General features: G+C 45.8%; 1 protein-coding gene across 5 annotated transcripts in view; it reads left to right on the forward strand.

Moving 5' to 3' along the window:
* The window catches only part of ST6GAL1 (ST6 beta-galactoside alpha-2,6-sialyltransferase 1), a 45048-nt gene that overhangs the window by 25407 nt on the left and 2365 nt on the right, over positions 1–17276 (forward strand). For 3 of the 5 annotated variants that reach the window (XM_069024047.1, XM_069024049.1, XM_069024048.1), the window contains 5 exons: positions 4332–4458; positions 5580–6243; positions 9783–9880; positions 14800–14901; positions 16139–16313. In XM_069024047.1, coding sequence (XP_068880148.1) covers positions 5619–6243; positions 9783–9880; positions 14800–14901; positions 16139–16313 — 1000 coding nt within the window. In that variant the 5' untranslated portion in view covers positions 4332–4458; positions 5580–5618. Of the gene's footprint in view, positions 1–4331; positions 4459–5579; positions 6244–9782; positions 9881–10272; positions 11626–14799; positions 14902–16138; positions 16314–17276 lie in introns of those variants that run through there. The other 2 variants (XM_069024050.1, XM_069024051.1) reach the window with 2 other exon arrangements.

The raw sequence follows: 17276 nt of genomic DNA on the forward strand, positions 1-17276 counted from the left end.
AGAGGGTGCTGGGTGGAGGAAAGGGTTTTGTACATTGAGAATGTACAAAAAAAAAGAACAGAAAGGTGTAGTTAAGTATAAAATGTTCATATAGGGCAGCATAAAAACATTCAAAAATATACTAGCAAAGCTGGGAACAAAGCTTTCCTACTTTTTGGGCAGGCATGGCATAATTGTGGGTGCAGGTGGAAATGCATAAATGAAGGAAATCTGGAAAGAATTGTAAATGCTCTGAATTTAAATATGAAATAGTTATCACACTACCTAAAAAAAAAAAGATTGAGGAACAACTTGCTAAAGTAAAAAGCTTTTGTGCATCCATCAGAGAGAAGAAAACTGCAGCTGAATGATGCTAATGTATGAATGGCAGTACCAAGGAGAGGCATGGTAGACCAGGTGGATATGATTCCTGCATATGCCACTCCCCAGGGGTTATATTTCTCAAATCATCATTTAAGTTAAATTAGAGGTGTTGTTTGGCATGGTTATGTTTCAGAGGGACTCTAGTAGGGTCCATTTCTTCAGACCAGTAAACATAATAAAAGTAACTAACACCTGTAGAATATGTAAGAACTAATGAAGAAGGGTCACATTTCAAATCTATCTGCGTATTTCCTCTTCTCTCACTTTCAGAAGTTTGTGAACATGGAGAGAGGGAGACTTTGAATTTTTGAGGTTTTGGTGAGATTGCTCACCAGTAGCCTCAGAAAAAGCCACTACAAGATGTCATGGGATGAGACTGTTCCTGGTGTGGACTGGTGGCTGCCTAGCAGGTAGGAAAGCAAGTGGTCAGGTTTCACAGCATCACAGAAGTCCCTCAGGGATTTTCTGGGATCCCCACTCTTGAATAGTGGTAACAGATCTGCAGAGGAGAGAAGGGCTGAGTTCTGAGCTTGGCTGGCTTTATCTCCAGAGGGGCTGCTGGGACCAGGGGAAACACCGAGCAGCTGCAGAGGGTTCTGGTGATTCTGGGTGGCTGGGCAGCACAGGGACAAAGGAATCCTCTGCTAGCAGAGGTAAGATACTGCTCTTTCAGATATATTTATTCCTGCCCTGCACTAGGGTCTGCTCTCGGAGAGTCAGTGCTGCTTGCAAAATAACCTGAAGTCATTGCAGACTGTGTAGAGATCAGGGCTCAGAAGTGGTCAGGAAGGGAAATAAAGGGAGGAAGTTTCATAAGGAGTACAAATCAGCCCCACTGCTGTGTTGCTGGTGGACCATGTGGCGTGAGCGTGTTCAGCGGGGGTGGCCGCTGTGCCTGCCTTGAGGGATGTCACGCCCTGCTGACGCTGCTGGGGAAGTTGACCGAGAACATCTGAAGTATGGAAAAGCTGCTGTGCAAGGAGGAGTTGGAACAAGTGGGACAGAGCCTGAAAAAGCACAGAGAGGAGGGGTTGTCTGTGCACTGTGTGCAATTGTAGAGTTCATTGCCTTGAGCTGTTAGGGTAATGTGAGTGGTTTCAAGAACCAATTAAACAAATGGGCAGAGGATGGGCATTGGTACAGCTGATGACACAACATTTGCAAAGCTGTTTGCATTTCCTGGAAGAACCGTTCATACCTTTGTCCATACTCGTGTGGTTTGTCTGTGTACTGGCTGTCAGATGCTATAGGAGACAGGTAAGGGCTGTTTGAGATGAGGACACTTGGTAGCATTTTTAGGGTTAATCTGCTGTGGGATGTGGAAATTGGGATTGCTGGGTGTTGTGTGCCGTGGTGTTGCTGGCTGCAGCTCCCTGGACAGACAGCAGCCTGTGGAATGCCAGACGCAGCAGAACTTTCACACTCTTGTGTACTTTGCTGGTTAGACCTGAGACCAGCAAGATAATTGGACAATAAAGGTTAAGTGTAAGAGTGTGTGGACAGAATGTAGTTCCCTGACTGCCTTGAAGATATCACATCCCTCACTTGTTCTCTGCACAGGATCAATTTACCCTCAGAGGACTTGCTGTGTGGGCTTAGCCTGCCAGCCAGTGCTCAACCCTACAGCTGTGTCAGGTTCTGGGTTTCAAGGAGACAGCTGTTTGTTTAAGTATTTTTCTAGGTTTGGGGGATTTTTTTTTTTTTGGTCTTTTCTTTCTTCATACTCCTAGCTGGTACCTTGTGTTTTGTGTAGATGGCAAGCTTCCATCATCTTTGGAAAAGTACATTTGTACTGACCACTGCCAGACAGAAGTGCACACAAGTGGCCACTTGCAGGCTATCGTACTTTGCCAGGAAGAGCAGATGCTTTCCTTTGCCACAAAAGAGGTTTGGTGGCAGAATGCTTGAGAGGGACCCCATCTTAGGGTACTGCTTGTGCAGAGAAAATAAAATCCTATCATGTGAAGTAGTAGTAATAATTAAGCTGAATTGCAAAGAATCCATGGGGAACAGAAGGTTTCTTGAAGTGTTGTGGCTCTGCTAAAACATGCTTGCAGAGCCTACTTTGCCAGCTCACAAATCAAAGCAAAATAACTGTTCACACTGCAGTGGCATGGACAGTCAAAGTTGGGGATAATTTGTGCAGAAGGCGAGTTTTCCAGGTGCCTTTGAGTGGCCTGGAAAGGAGAGGAGGTGTTGTGACTTGCTAGGCATCCTGTGCTGTGCAGCACCAGGAGGGGTGTCCCAGCAGGAACTTGCAGAGAGCTGTAAAGTTGTTTCACTGTAATGAACCTGCCACCTTTCTAGATGATTCAAGTGTGAGAAGCAAAAGCTGATGGTTACTGAGATGTGCCTGCCATGACCTCCTGCTGGAAACCCCTCAGAAGACTTTTTTGAAGTCAAAAGCAGAGCAGAGTTGTGCAGGGCCTGGAGCAAAGAGCTCTGCTCTGCAGGGTGGTAGGCTGCTGGGCACCTCCAGACAGACCTGAGGCTCTGTCCTCCCTGCACGGAAGGTCTTAGTTGAGTTTTCTGGAAGCCAGATCTTTGCCTCTTATAAAGGGATGCAGCATGAATAAAGTCAGGCTGGGGGCTGCATGAAGCATGTCTCAGAGTTTTGTACTAAGCTGACACTGGACAGCTCTATTTTGGTGTTGCTCTCGATTTGGAAAGCGTTGCTGTCTGTGTGTGGCTCAGCAGAGCCCTGACAGCACAGAGGCTGACTCAGCGGTGCTTTCCCCATCAGCAAATGGCTTTGCAGTCAGCTGCCTTCACGTGGTGTTTTCTGTTCTCCACAGCACCAGGCAGGCCCCGAGTGAGTTCTCCCTACGGGGTCCCCAGCTGCGGAGGGGATGGCAGGAGGCAGCAGTGAGAGTCTGGCAGAGACCACAGCAGGAGAGGAACCATAAACAGTGTGGAGAACCTTGGGCTTACTCCTCACAGGACAGAGCACAGGGGCGTCCTGCATCCCCTCCTGGTGCCCCCCCTCTCCAGACTGCTGTACCTGTCCTAGTTCAAAAAGACTTCAGTGTGCCCTTCTAGCACATTTGTACTTAAGGAAATGAAAAGCTATACAGTCTGTCAGGGCAGGGGAAGTAATTTCAATAAAAGCTGGAATCACTTGTGTTTCTTGGATCTTTTTGTTGTTGTTGTTGAAGAACTGGAGGTAGAGCAATGTCAGCTTTTTCATCGTGGAGTGCTCTGTGAAAAAATAATATTGTTCCTTAATAAAGTTAAAATATAAGTTTTCAGCATTAGGATGCTTTAATAATTTAGTATTTAGTCCTGTAAAGGATAGCATTTGTAATTTAGCTCATGTGGCATTGTATTGACTCAGACTTCCTGTAAAAGCAAGCTACTTTCTTGATTTCTCAGATAATACTGTCAAATCTCCCTTTCTTTTGCTGCATTTCCTTGGTAGAGTGAAACTGTAAAGTCTAAAACACATTTATCTATTTTGTGAAGACTTATGGATTAAGATATGTTTTATAAAGCAACTTTCCATGGGTCTTGTTCCAAAAAAGCAGGGAGTCTTCTCTGCAAGAGTGCATGAATTACTCAAGAATAGGCAGTAAGATATTTCCCTAGGAAAAGTTAGCTTTTTCTTTCTTTTCCTCTGTTCATTGTGTTAAGCAGCAGCATCAGATTATTTCCTTCAGTGTGTTACGGGTGTATCCAGTGCTTGAGTGGATCTGGTCACTCTGGTGGTGCCACAGAGCGGGCAGCCTGTGAGTTGGTTCCTGCTCTAGCTGAGAGCAGATCTCAGACAAAGAAGGAAGATGCCGATTTCGAGTGGGAATTTAAGTGGTTAAAATGCTCATGTGGTGTTCATGTGTTTGCTGCTGTCCTTTCAGGCCTTGGTAACATCTTTTTTGGGACCACAGGGTTTATCTGAAGCAACACTTGCTCATCCCTAGAGCTCTGAGGTTTTTCCTTAATAGGATTTCTTTTTTTCCTCCTTTTTTTTGCAGGTGTTTCTTGAGCTCTGCAGCACATCACAGAACTGTTGTGTTTTGGGATATCCTGCTTAAGCCCTTTGAAGAAATCTGCCAACAGCCAAGAATGACTTGAGTTGGAGAGCTGCTGCTTTATCCACAGGTAGTGTGTTGGTAGCTCAGTAATCTCTCGGCAGCCCAGCCCAGCACTATATGCTTTCAGCAGGTTCCTCAGTGAGGAAGTTGCAGCTTGTACCTCTGTGGGAATGGCAGTGATCTGCATGTGTTTGTATCCTGAGGACACCTGGAGTCTCCATATTGTTCCCATGCTTTTGGACACATCTGGAGCAGCCATGTAGGGAAGTGAGCAAATGCTGTCCTGTCTTCTGCGATCCTGTGTGCTGCTTGTGAGGTGTTTATGCATCAGTGTATGTTCTGTGCACCAGCCCCCCCAAAATAAGCCTAGTTTGAGCTGCTTTTTGAGCAGTCCTCCTATTGGATTCCCCCTTTTATGACATGATGGGAGCTGGAGGTATCTGCTAGTGTGAGGCAGTGCAAATGAGGAAAGGCAGTGCTTGTACAACAGGGTCTGGCTTTGCTTTCTCTAGGGGTAACTTGCCTGGGGTAATGTTCATCCAAGTGCATTTATGAGCCAAAACATGCCTCAAACCTTACTGGGGCTTAATTGGCTTCCAGTAGCTGTTCAGTGAGGTTTGCTGTTGAGAGTGCACTCAGCCCACTGTAGACTTGCAGCAGTTCCCTGAAGAGTCACCTAAGTACCAGGCTGGTGAAGTTCCTGGTGCTCATGAACTCAGAGCTTTTTTTTTTTTTCCTTTCCAGTTCTGTGCTTGACTATGTGCTTCATTAGTCTTAAAGCCTATGGTCAAGTAAAAACACATTCCTGGAAATGCATTTGTTGGGATTTGGGTATTTACTGTCAGGGATGGGAGATGAAGGGAAGTGGAGACTCACCCTGCTTGCTGGTATGATACTGGCAGTGTTCAATTCGGCTGTCACTTGTGCAAGGGAATAGAAAAAAGGTTTGAGTGGCAGTGGCCTCAGATCACCATTACATAGCATGTGATGGCTGATAGCCAGCTCAGGTCTTCCTGTTTGGTGTTTGAGGTGGTGGACTTTGAAATGAGATCTTTAAACAGCCTGAAATTTTACAGTTGCCCCTTTGTCATCTCTCTCCCCTCCTGCTGCCCACACACAGATCTCTATGACTTTACCTGTGCACATGCCTGTGCCTGCAGCCCTGACTGAGCTCTTTCCTTTTCCCAGGGCCAGCTTCCAGTGTCCCATCTGGATGCACTGTACACTATGGTTCACATCAACGTGTTGAAAAAGTTAATGTGTGTTCTTGTGGTGATACTGGTAGCACTGACAGTTTGCCTGTGGAGAGAAACAAGAAGAAGCTACTATGATCCTTTGAAGACCAGGAATGATGATTCGCAGGGGCACAGGAGTTCAGAGAAATGGAACCCGGTTAAATCACAAGGCCTTTTCCATGAAGCAGCCAGTGAACTGGGGCAGATATCCAGAATGTGGCTTGGTACCCCCAACAAAGTAAAAGACAGCACTGCTGTAACAGCTGAAAAGTCCAAGAAAGCAGCCTTTGTGAAGGTATGGGATAAGGACAGCTCATCCAGAAATCTCATACCCAGGCTGCAGAAGGTCAGGAAAAACTACCTGGCCATGAACAAGTACAATGTGACTTACAACGGGAAGAGGAGTGCTAAGCTCAGCCCAGAGAAGTTGCTCTGCCAGCTGCGTGACAGGGTCAATGTGACCATGATACAGAGGTCAGATGGTCCTTTTGGTACCTCTGAATGGCATCAATACCTGCCAGGGAAAAGCCTCAGTGAAACAGTGGGACACCTGGGTCGCTGTGCTGTCGTGTCCTCAGCAGGGTCTCTGAAATCATCTCGCCTGGGACAAGAGATAGGTTGGTATCTTTCTGTTAGCATGAAGTCAAATATCATTGTTTTATAACTTGGGCTGAATAGAAGTAACCTGCTGTCATGCTCTTATAAATAAGTCTCTTGTGGTCAAAAGGTGTTTAAGATTAGTAGAAATGTTATCCTTAAACTTCTAAAGTCAGTAAATATTTCAGTCTAGCTGGCGATGGGAGTAATAGCTAGCTCTATTCTAGCTAGTCCTTTCAATTTTCATGATCCTATTGGCATTACTAGAGGGTCGCACAAATACTCGATACCAGAGAGCAATCTTGGTTCCTCAAGTGTTTGTTGAGAGGGTTTGGGGTGGGTTGCGTAGTGCTCATTGCATAGTCAGAAAAATTTTCATACAGGAAGACTTTTTCAGAGAAGAAATAAAAGAAAATGATAAAGGGGAAAAAAAACCCTGGACATAGCCCTGAGCAGTGTGTGTTGAGAGAGGGCTGGACACAGTCAGTCTTCAGAGGTCCCTTCCAGCCTCAGTGATTCTGTAATTCTTGCTCAAGGCTTTCCAAAAGTAGCACTGCTTCATTCTGAGCCATAAGGCAGTTGGCCAAATTTGAGTGGCCCAGAAGACCATCAAAAAACTTTACAGAGCTTTATCTTTTTGGACAAAGTTTGATAATGCTTTGCAGTCTCCTCTGACCGTATTTACTGGAGGTTAATGCATTAATTAATAAATGCCGAAGCTTTGGTCTTTTACTGTGGATTATAAAGAAGCATGTTTTGATGTCAGAGCATTTTGTGTCTTTACAAAAAGAGCATGCCGGGGAAACCAGCTCTTCAGTCTTCAGCTCAGGCAGAAAATTCTCCAGAGCCTGCAGCTCCCTCAGCTTGCTTAATTATTTGGTGTTTGGACCTCAGTTAAGGTTCATGCTTTGCTGAACTGTAGCTTCACTGAAGAAGTTTTAAAGTCTGGGAGTTTTCTCTCATGTGGAAATTGTTCACAAGCTTTGGTGTGTTCATAAGTTGTCTGTTGGATCAGGTCCCTTTGGCCTGCACTAAGCTGCAGGTAGCCTTCATCTTCTGAAACAGGTAGATGGATGGATTTCAATGCATCATTCATGGAAAACTTCTGCAAAGCCTTCAGAATCATAGCCCCTCGTGGGAGACAGTGTTTAGGTCTGGTGCTTGCTCAGAAGTTCTCCCCCAAACTCCTCTGTGTCCCCATGGCAGGCAAGCAGGAGCTAGAGGTTGAGCAGTTGGAAGTGTGTTAAAGTGCTATGAAATATGCAATGAAGAGCAGCATTCCCTACTGGTACAAATTGCAGGTGGGAGTTGGTTGATGTAATTGTTTCTGCTTCTTAGGAGTGTTTGAGGAGAGATAGGTCAAGACTTAGGAAGCCAGTTCTGACTTTTCCTTCAAGTACCTGTCTCAGCTTGTTTGGGTGCCTCTTGAAGTTCAGAGCTAAAGGTTTGCACAGAAGTGACCTTCTGTTGAACAGCCTCCCCAGCACAGCTGGCTTGTGCTGTGTGTGTGTTAGGCTCCAGCATTACTGACAGCAGTGCTTGTTCCTCTGGAAGGAGACCCTCACAAGAGTGGGAGGTGATGTTCTGGAGCATTGGAATGCAGTCATGCAGCGCTGGATTGGGGATGGGAGCAGCCAAGTGTAATGGGCTGTGCTTTGGCTCTGGCACAGCTGAACGTATGTCAGACAGGCAAAGCCCTTTCATTGCTCCCACAGCCGCTCTCTGAGCCCGTCCCCACGCTGAAGCACTGGTTTGTTCCAGATCACAAGGGGTGGATGCTGGTGAGGTCACTGTGTAGTGTGCCCGAGGCTGCTGGTGTCCCTACCCTGTGTTCCTCATGCCTGGGTCACAAACTTTCACCTTTCTGTTCAAGCAGTTAACTCTGCTGATGCTTCTGTAGAGTTTGGACACTTGCAGCCTTGAGCTGGGCAGGGTGAATATTAAAGGATTCAAGAGCATTCAGGGTATTTCTGTAAATTTTGTCCCACTTTTGGCCTGATGTATTTTCATGTAGGAAATGTCATGGTTTTGTTGGAGGAAGTTGTTGAAAAGGAACTAAATCTTACAAGCTTAAAATGAAGTATTTGTGTAGATGAGCACAATGGATTGCTGAGTTATTATTCCCTGAAATATTTGTTCTGTGTAATCATGTTAAGATATCAAATGGGCAATTAGTGAAACTAAGGGAGGCTGGCAGAGCAGCACAGGGTTGTAAACAACCTTTCACTGGGCTCTTGGTATTTCTGAAGGTTATAAATTGCCACTGAAAAATCTGATGTGAGAGATACCAAGTGTAACACAACCACCTGGAGACAAAGCCAGCTACTCTGCCTGAGCAGTCACTAAACACCCTTTTAATGTGCAAACTTGGGGCATATTAATGCTTGGTGTCTGGCTGAAGTTATATATGGGGAAATCATAACCCTGTATTGCATTGGTGCAAGGTAGGATGTGGAGCTAAGGGTCTGTAGTGGTAACTGCAGAGCTACTTCTCAGCATGGAGACACTTTTTTCCAGAAACATCACCTTTCTTGGTTTTGGATGGTGCTTTGGAAGGGCTCTTAAGAAGACCAACTTCTCTAGGAGAATAAAATAGCTGAGAAATCAGTCTTTGCTGCCAATGATTACTGATCCTTCAGCATTGCTTGTGAGAACACCCCTGTTTTCAAGAAAATTATCTCGAAAAGACCCAGTTCTGGACCAGGCGGGTCCTTCTGCCCTGGAACTTGGCAATTCTCACAGACCGTGTCTGCAGCTGTGAGTTGCAGTCATGTAGCCTCAGTGTGAATTCAGGAAAGATGTCCCTGCTTCTCTAACTCAGCCCCTCTGATCACATGGAAGGTTTCTTATCCAAATCCAGCCACAAGGCAGGGAGAAGCCAGGATGTCAGGGTGACAAGCACAAATGCCCTGCATGTCACAGCAGCAACCTGACTCCAGGGCATTAGGGTGGCCTGGCTGGCTGTGCCAAGGCAGAGGAGGGTGCTGGAGGAATGCTGTGCTATCTTAAGAGATGATGCCAGCAGAGGAAAATGCAGTGAATTCCAAGGCATGTAAGAAGCTGTGTCTGTTGAAGGCACAGCAGTGGTTTTATTTCTGTGGGAGGCATGCTGGCAGGCTGAGGTCAGCTTGGCTTTCCACTGTGGCTGGTGTATGTTTCTGGGGCTGGTCAGCCTCCAGGCTGGAAGAGAGGACACTGGCTTTCTACTACTTCCTAGTTTGTTTGTTTGCAGCCAGCCATGTGGTAAATTATTTGTGTATTGATCTATCTCCTGGTAAAGTGTTTGAAAAAAGGAAGAAGGAGAAAAAATGCTAGGGTTGTGCTCTCCAACCTGACAGTGGGTTGTAGTTTTAAAGAGTAGATTTTAAAAATTGTATTTATCATGAAGTTTGAGCCACAACTTCCTCCAAAGAGTCTGACTTGCTACTTCTAGATGTTAGGTTGAAACCCAGGCATTAGCCAGGTTGCATTAGAAGTGCAGGTGAATAATGTTACTTGTCTCTGGTATCACTCAAATCCAGGTGCTGGCTCACAGGTTTTCCCTCTGTTTGGCTTTCAGACAGCCACGATGCCGTCTTGCGATTCAATGGGGCTCCTGTCAGGGGCTATCAAGATGATGTGGGGCAAAAGACAACAATTCGTCTTGTGAATTCCCAGGTAGGTCTGAGGAACCTGTGCTGAATAGGCCAAGCATGGCAGAGCTGTGTAGCTGCACTGTCTGGGAGCTGAGAAGAACAGGGCGGTCCATCTGATTTCTCCTGTCCCTACCACATAGCTGTAGGATGGGGATGTCTCCCCTTGGAATGGGGAACCGTTGGTAAATTTGAGGTGACTGGAGTGACACTGGCATGTGCTTGCAAACTTGAAGTAGCCTGCTTGTGATTTACAGCAGGCACAGGGTAATTTGTGTTTTGTCTTTGCTCAAAGGCTCTATGGAGGCACAGGAAGGCCAGCTTCATGCTGCTGCTGTGCCTTTGGAGTGAGAGGCAGGAACAACACCACAGGTCAGCAAGGAGGAGTGCACCAAGAGATGAGCTGTGCCTGCCCCAGAGATGGGTGTGAAGAATGAAGAAATTTTATTTGGCTTTTAAGAAAGAACAATGTTTCTTTACTGCCCAGCAGTGCTACAGACTCTAGATAACACATGAACCAGGGCTGCTAAATGGCTGAAGACACTCGCAAAAGACCCACCTTTAAAGCTGTAGCCTGTGCACAGCCAGGAGAGGGATGTGCTCTGGTAGGTCCAGGACCTTATTGCAGTGCATGACAAAAAGTGCCTTTAATGCAAGGCCTTGCTTACAGAGTTAAATCTCCCCTGCCTCTGAGAGCTCTTCATAGGCATCAAGGTGTCCCTTTGCTGATTCCCTTTGGCCATCAGTAGGCTGTGAAGCAGACCCTCCAGAGTTAGGGCTATGTGTAACAGTGCATTAGCAGAGTTAGTCTGGCCAGCAGCAGAGTGAGACCCTTGCTCTTGTAGGTACATCTCAGAGTGTTTGCACCTTTCCCCTTTAGAGCTGTTACCCTTCATGTTTGCCCATTTTGAGGAGAGAAATCTTCAAGTGTAGACATGCAGAGAAAAGAAGAAATCCTAGTGCTGGTGAGGGAATGGAGGAGGACAGTAAGATATCAAACACGCCAGGAGTCATTTGGTTAAAAGACCTGGTGCAGCATTGCAGTGCTGAGTACAAGCATCTCCTCACCCCACAAGAGGAGGAGGAGGTTGTAGGCACATGAAGGCTGAGGAATTGAGTGAGGGAGAGATGAGTGGCTGAAGTGTATCTTTTGTAATCCCCAACCAAAAAGGCAGTTTCTTTTCCTTACCCCAAAGCTAAGATTTGTAGGCGTGGAGTTTTCTCACCTGCCCTTGTGTGAGGAGTGCATGGATGCTGCTGTGTAACGAGGTGTGAAGTTTCTCAAAACAGCAACAGGAGCTTGACCATCCTCTTCAAAGGCAAGAGACAATGGGCTAATATGTAACCAGTTTCCTTAGTTCATTTTGTGTGTCTTTTAAAGGATTTTCTTGCTTCTTGTGTGAATGCTGTTGTTACCTCTTTCTGCTCTTGGGTCTCTCTTCGCTTGCTGCCATGCTCTTTACTGTTGCTTGCTGCATCTCGATTCCCCTGCATTAGACCCCCAGTTCAGAAGGGGGACAGTTTGTCCTTTCTGAACCAGTCTGGTTTGAGCAGACAGATCTGGCTGCTGACTTCTGCGCCCTGTTTGACATCTTGCGGGGTTTTTTTTAATCTTTCCCGTCTCTGTGTATTTTTGTGATGTCAGATAGGTGTTATCACTTAAGCAGATTTTCTCTGGAGGATGTGCTCATTGCCAAGCTTACAGTGATATGAAGAGAAAATATGTCCATGACCTATGTGCTGTCAGTATTATCTGCACAGGAAGGGAGGGTAAGTGTGTGGTCGTACAGCTGTAATATAACTCTCCATGTGGATTCTCATACTTTGGACCAAGTGTAGTTACAGCCATGTCATTACAGTGCTTCTGTTCTCCATGCAGATCAGCCTGCAGTCATGGGTGATGTTCCCTCTGACTGGAGACACCAGCTTAGAAAACTTCAGTTACAGGGAGAACAATATTGTTGCAGTTTTTAGAGGCTAAAGTTAACTCAAAAGGCAGCGTTGATCTGGCTGCTGACCAGGGAAAAAGATGCTTTCCATGTGACTAGTGCAGGAGTCTCTTATCTGAGGTTTCTAAACTGAACAGCTCTGACTGCAGTCCCTGTTAACTTCAGTGACCACTGGATTGGAAGTCTGGTTTTCTTACATGTTTTTATTTGCACTTTGAATGGTTCAGTGCTGTTCTAGTCTTGGTGATATCATTTAAACCTTCTTGTTAGTGGTGTGGCCTGATCACATTCTGGTTTTAGCTTGCTGCAGGAGCTGTGCTTTATCTTGCCTTGCCCAGAGCTCTTTCAGGCATCAGGTACTGGCTGGACAATCTGTAATTTTTTCTTGTTCTGGGCTGGCTTTTCTTATGTTTTAACTGGGAAAACGAATGGGTTTGGGGCTTGGCTGCTTTTATTCTGGCTCTTACTGCTGATCAATTGTCAGTCTATTGCCAAAGTGAAGGGACTGGGATCTCCTGAATCTGATCTGTCAAAGCTAGTCTGTATTGAGTAATATCCCTTTGGCACACATGGCCAGTGGCCCTAAGTTTCTTAATAATTATTTTAAGATATTTTTCTGTAATTTGCTGGCCAGTCTCTAGGACATATGTGGGGGTGGATGGTTTTAATGGTAGAGTGGAGTATCTTGCACATCTTTGTGCACAGAGAAAGATTAATAGATTGGTACTGACAGGAATGCAAGAAATTTGGGATCTCCGGATCTGAGGCTATGCTTGTAGGTTCACAAACTTGGTAGCTGTTCTAAATAAAGAATTTATTTAATGTTGCCTCATTTATTTTCTCAGGCCTTGACTGGTTCATCAGTATTGCTGCCTTTAATGGCATGTTTTCCTGCAGTCTGACACAAGGCATTGATTGCCCTGGGAAAGCAGTCACATCTTGCAAAAATAAGGGCTGAAGTACATGTGAGGGGGGTGCCAATGTCATTCTGGAGGACACAGCTCCTTTCTGCAGAGCTGACCAAGGACCAGAGTACCTTGTTCCTCCCAGCCCTTGTTTCCTGTTCTCCTGGGCTGGCTTCTTGCTGTCACAGAGAGCACTCTGCTTTGGCTGCCTTTGCTGTTATTGGCACTAACAGTCTGCAGGGAGGAAGAGAAAGGAGATAGCACATCAGTGGAATGGAGGAAGGCTGTAGTGGGAAAGGAGAGCATGTTTAGATTACAGGACACTGACTGCTGGTAGCCGGAAAGGGGGAAATCATTGTGATATGGGCAATAAATGTGCTACAAGGGTAGGGGCTGTATTAACAAGATACTTGTTACCTAGTGAACTGGCTAAAGTAGAAATCAGGAAACCAATAGATCACTTAACTAATTAGGATAAAAAATCTGGGCAAGACAAGTAAGTAATGCAGCAATTTGAATGAATTTTATTACTTAGAAAGAATCAGTCACTATTAAACAACAAATGGACACTAAAGGTAAAGGGGGGGCCAGATTCCTTCAGCAAACAGGTTGACTAATAGCTAGCAGGTAGTACCAAGAGCCAGCCCCAGTGTGTGGGAGTAACAGCAAACAGCTTGTGGCTGTGGAGGTGCTCCTCTCCTGGTTTCTTATCCCTTTGCTTTTGTGCCTGTCACAGCTCTCTCGGGGTTTGTGTGCTTCTGCCAACTCACATGGCTTTAGAAACAATGAAATGAAAATAAAGTGTGCATGTTCCTTGCCATATCCCTGTCCCTTTGCAGTGCTCCATCCCACTTGTACCCAGCTGAAAGGATGGCTGGTGCCAGCTGCTGTGCCCCTCTTTGCCTCTGGTGTCCACAGGCTGCAGGCAGATATTCACACCTGCAGCATTGCACGCTCCAGCTATCAGTGGCCTAGATATTTTAGCTGCTGTAAGGAAATGAAACCAGGCAGTACACATGGTCAAGGCCAAGACCTAATCCCATAGAGTTAAGAACAGATGTGAGGAAACTCTTTTTGCCTTTGGAATAATTCCCATCTGGGCTGGCTGCAGCATCCTTGTGCTCTGGTTATGGGGACAGCCATGCAGGCAGCCGGCTTCTGAGGCAGCCAGGATGCTCAAGGACTAATTGGCTAGCTCATAATTAGATCTGGAGAGAAAATCAGGACAAATGGAAGCTGATTTTTATGATTATGATTTATGATTACAGTGTTTACAAGCTGTGCCTGTACAGGTTGTGGCTTTGGGTGGGGAGGACACGAGATTAATTGTTTGATTCTGATGTTTTCTTTCTGCTGCAGACCTGGGTTACCCTTGGGTGTCCCAAGCCAGTGGTGGTTGTGTCCACAGTATAGAGAGAACAACTCTGCTTGAAGCTTTCCTTCTCATTGCTGCTCTCAGGAGACTCGACCCTGAACCTGCCTGAGCTGCTTCCTCCCCACTCAGTAGAGGCGATGGGGGCTTGGCATGAGGCAGGATTGGCTGGGGGTGCTGTAGTCTCTCATCTCTTGCAGTGATGGTCTCACAGGAGGCTGAGCACTGGCTGCCAGGGTTCCTATTGCTGAGGAGAAGCCACCCACATGCAGGCCTTTTTATTTTGGATTAAGTGAAGGTTCTTGATAAAGCCAGCAGTGTGTTTTCATTAGGCTCTGCCTGGACTGACCTGGTGACTGCTGGCAGCAACTGGTGTTCCCTCCTGCTGCTGGTAGTTGTAGTGGTGGGATCCCCCAGCCAGGCTGGGTCACTCTGCGGGTCCTGTCCTTAGTGTGTTACTGGAGATGGATAGAAAGCCCTGTAAAGCATAAAGGCAGTTTTTATTGTGACTCTCCACAAAGTCCTTTGCTGCTAGAAAGGACTGGCTTGGGCATTGGAAGGGCATTGTTGGGGCTGTGTCCTTGCCACACACAGTGGGCCATGCTCAGTAACCAACAGTGGGGTGTCTCTGGCTGTTTTCAGGTGTGTTTTGTTGTTTGGCTGCCTGCTAATTCTGACAGCATACTGCATAACATTGTATTTGTTGTTGCTATTCAAGCTTGTAACTGTTGAAGAGCAGCAGTTCCTGAGGGAACCACTATATAACACTGGAATCTTAATTGTCTGGGATCCAGCACCATATCATGCAGAAATTCGTGAGGTAAGGCTGAGGTTTTTGTAAATAAATTCAGATTCACATGCTTTGAAGTGCTTCTGTTAAACCACTTCCTCCTAATGTGGGCAATCACTCATTTTAAGACCATTCTTGTTTACTTTTTTGTTATTATGGATATATCCATGTGTACTTCTAGGAGGATCCCATGCATGAGTGCTCCTAAGAAAACACTTGCCTATTCCTGATCCCTGTGAAGAGCCTCAGGCCAAGTATAATGGGTCACCACCTTTACTTTCCCGTGGGCTGATGGCACAGGGAGGAGGTCACTGCTGGCTGCAGCAGTTGTCTCATTAGAGGATGATTTCCTCTCTCTGACAGTTAATCTAAGATTTGCTGATAGTTGATGCTTGGATGTTTCAAGCACCAGTCAGCAATGGGATATACCTGACGCATTATGAGCGGGTTGGGAAACCCTCTGAAGATCTGTGTCAGCTTTCACGTGTGGGTGTGCAATCCCTCTAGCATTTGCTTTGATTTTGAGTACAAAAGAGCATTGTTTGATATGTGATGAGCTTTGGAGGCTCATGGTGGAAGCAGGTAGGAGCGAGTAGTCCATTCTTGACTTTTATTTTCAGCTCTGGCTGTAACTGAGAGGTCTTTGCATTCCTTTCTTTGGCCTCCATTTCCTATTTTCTCACTGATGTTTATTTCTGTGCCTGGTCCCATGGCTCCAGGAGGCACAAGGGGCTATGTTTAAGAGTCAGTAAAACCAGGATGGGATATTTATAGCATAGGAGGAAAAAAAAATCTCAAAATGACTTTAAGAAAATGTAAACCATTCCCAAGTTTTTACTGAAAGAGGATATTTAAGGATGCAAATCAGCTCAGCCTGGTTCTGGAGGCTGAGCTGAGAACCCTTGCCTGCAGAATAGGATGCTTTGTATTGCAATATGGAGAAGGATCTGGGGTCTGTAACATTTAAGGCAGAGTTCTCAACATTGTCTGCTGTTGGGGCATGCAGAATGAAATTACAAAATATGCTGATCTCATTTAATGGTCCTTAACTGAGATTTGGGGTTTCCCTGCTCTGTGTTCTAAGTCAGCTCACCACAGTGACCCAAGGGGACAGTGAGTGAGGATGTTTAGGTGAGTGTGACAGTGAGTGAGAGTGTGTAGCAGGATCTTTTTCCCCAGCAGCAGCAGGTTCACTCATCCTTTTTTCCTGGTGGTTACAGTAAAGTGGGCCAGAAATAAAGAATCTCACCTCTTGTTTGTTTTGCAGTGGTACAGAAAACCAGATTACAACTTTTTTGAAAGCTATAAGGCATATCGTAGTACACATCCGGAGCAGCCCTTCTATATCCTGAATCCCAAAATGCAGTGGCAACTCTGGGATATTCTGCAGGAGAATTCCCTGGAGCATATTCAGCCTAATCCACCATCCTCAGGAATGCTTGGTAAGATAATTGCCCTCTAAACTTCTGGTTCAGTTTGCAGGCAGGAACTCTCCAAGATGCCTTTTTCAAAGACAGCTACAAATTTATGGTGCTTATCAGAGTTGTTTTTACAGTGTTTGTCTTGTGCCAAAATTTAAGCTTCCTGTCTTCAGAGTAGCAGCTCAGTTGTATTAAAGTAAGTGGTTTGCAGCACGTCTGTGAAACAGCAGTTAGAAACGTGGCCCAGTTCCAGGTGGAAACAGGAGAGCAGACTGCAACACTGGGATGGTCTCTAGGATTTGTAGCTTCTAGTGCCAGAGCAGTTCCCACAGGGTGTGAGAGGAAGGATGTGTCTCCTGCAGGCTCAGATCTGGTCAGGCAAATAAATCTGATTACTGTAAATGAATTCTAAGGGCGTGCCTGTTCCTTTTCCATATATTATTTATATATAAATATGTGTGTGTGTAGACTTACTGAGGGTCTGTGGAGGGTCAGACTGAATAGTTGCCCTGAAAAGGTCAGTGATATGCCCCCTTACTCAGCATGACAACATCTTGCTTGTCAGCAGGCTAAATTCAGCCTCTCAGCAAAGAAACTCATTTTTGCATTCTGCTGTTGCAAAAGTTTTCCTACTTAGTGGAGAGCAGATCTCATGATGAGCTAAATAAAAAGGAGTGAACCTGTGGGGAAGCTGCCATGTATTTGAAATCACGGCATGGATGTATGGTCTTGTTTGCCATGGAATGCTGTGCTTCCGCCCTTTGTCTGCTCCCCTCTCTGTTCCATTACTGCTGGGGCAGAGGCACTTTCTGTCTCTGTGTAAACAGAGTTGCTTCGTGGTTTTGCCAGGCCCAGCACCCATTAAATCATTGCTTGGATATGTGTAGAGCAGCTGTGTAACAGCATAATCAATTACTTCAGCAGCAGAATTGTTAACTGGAGTTACGGGCTCAAAGACACACATCAGACAGCAGATCCTCTAGG

Source organism: Aphelocoma coerulescens, chromosome 9, assembly GCF_041296385.1.
Source record: "Aphelocoma coerulescens isolate FSJ_1873_10779 chromosome 9, UR_Acoe_1.0, whole genome shotgun sequence".
Taxonomy (NCBI): domain Eukaryota; kingdom Metazoa; phylum Chordata; class Aves; order Passeriformes; family Corvidae; genus Aphelocoma; species Aphelocoma coerulescens.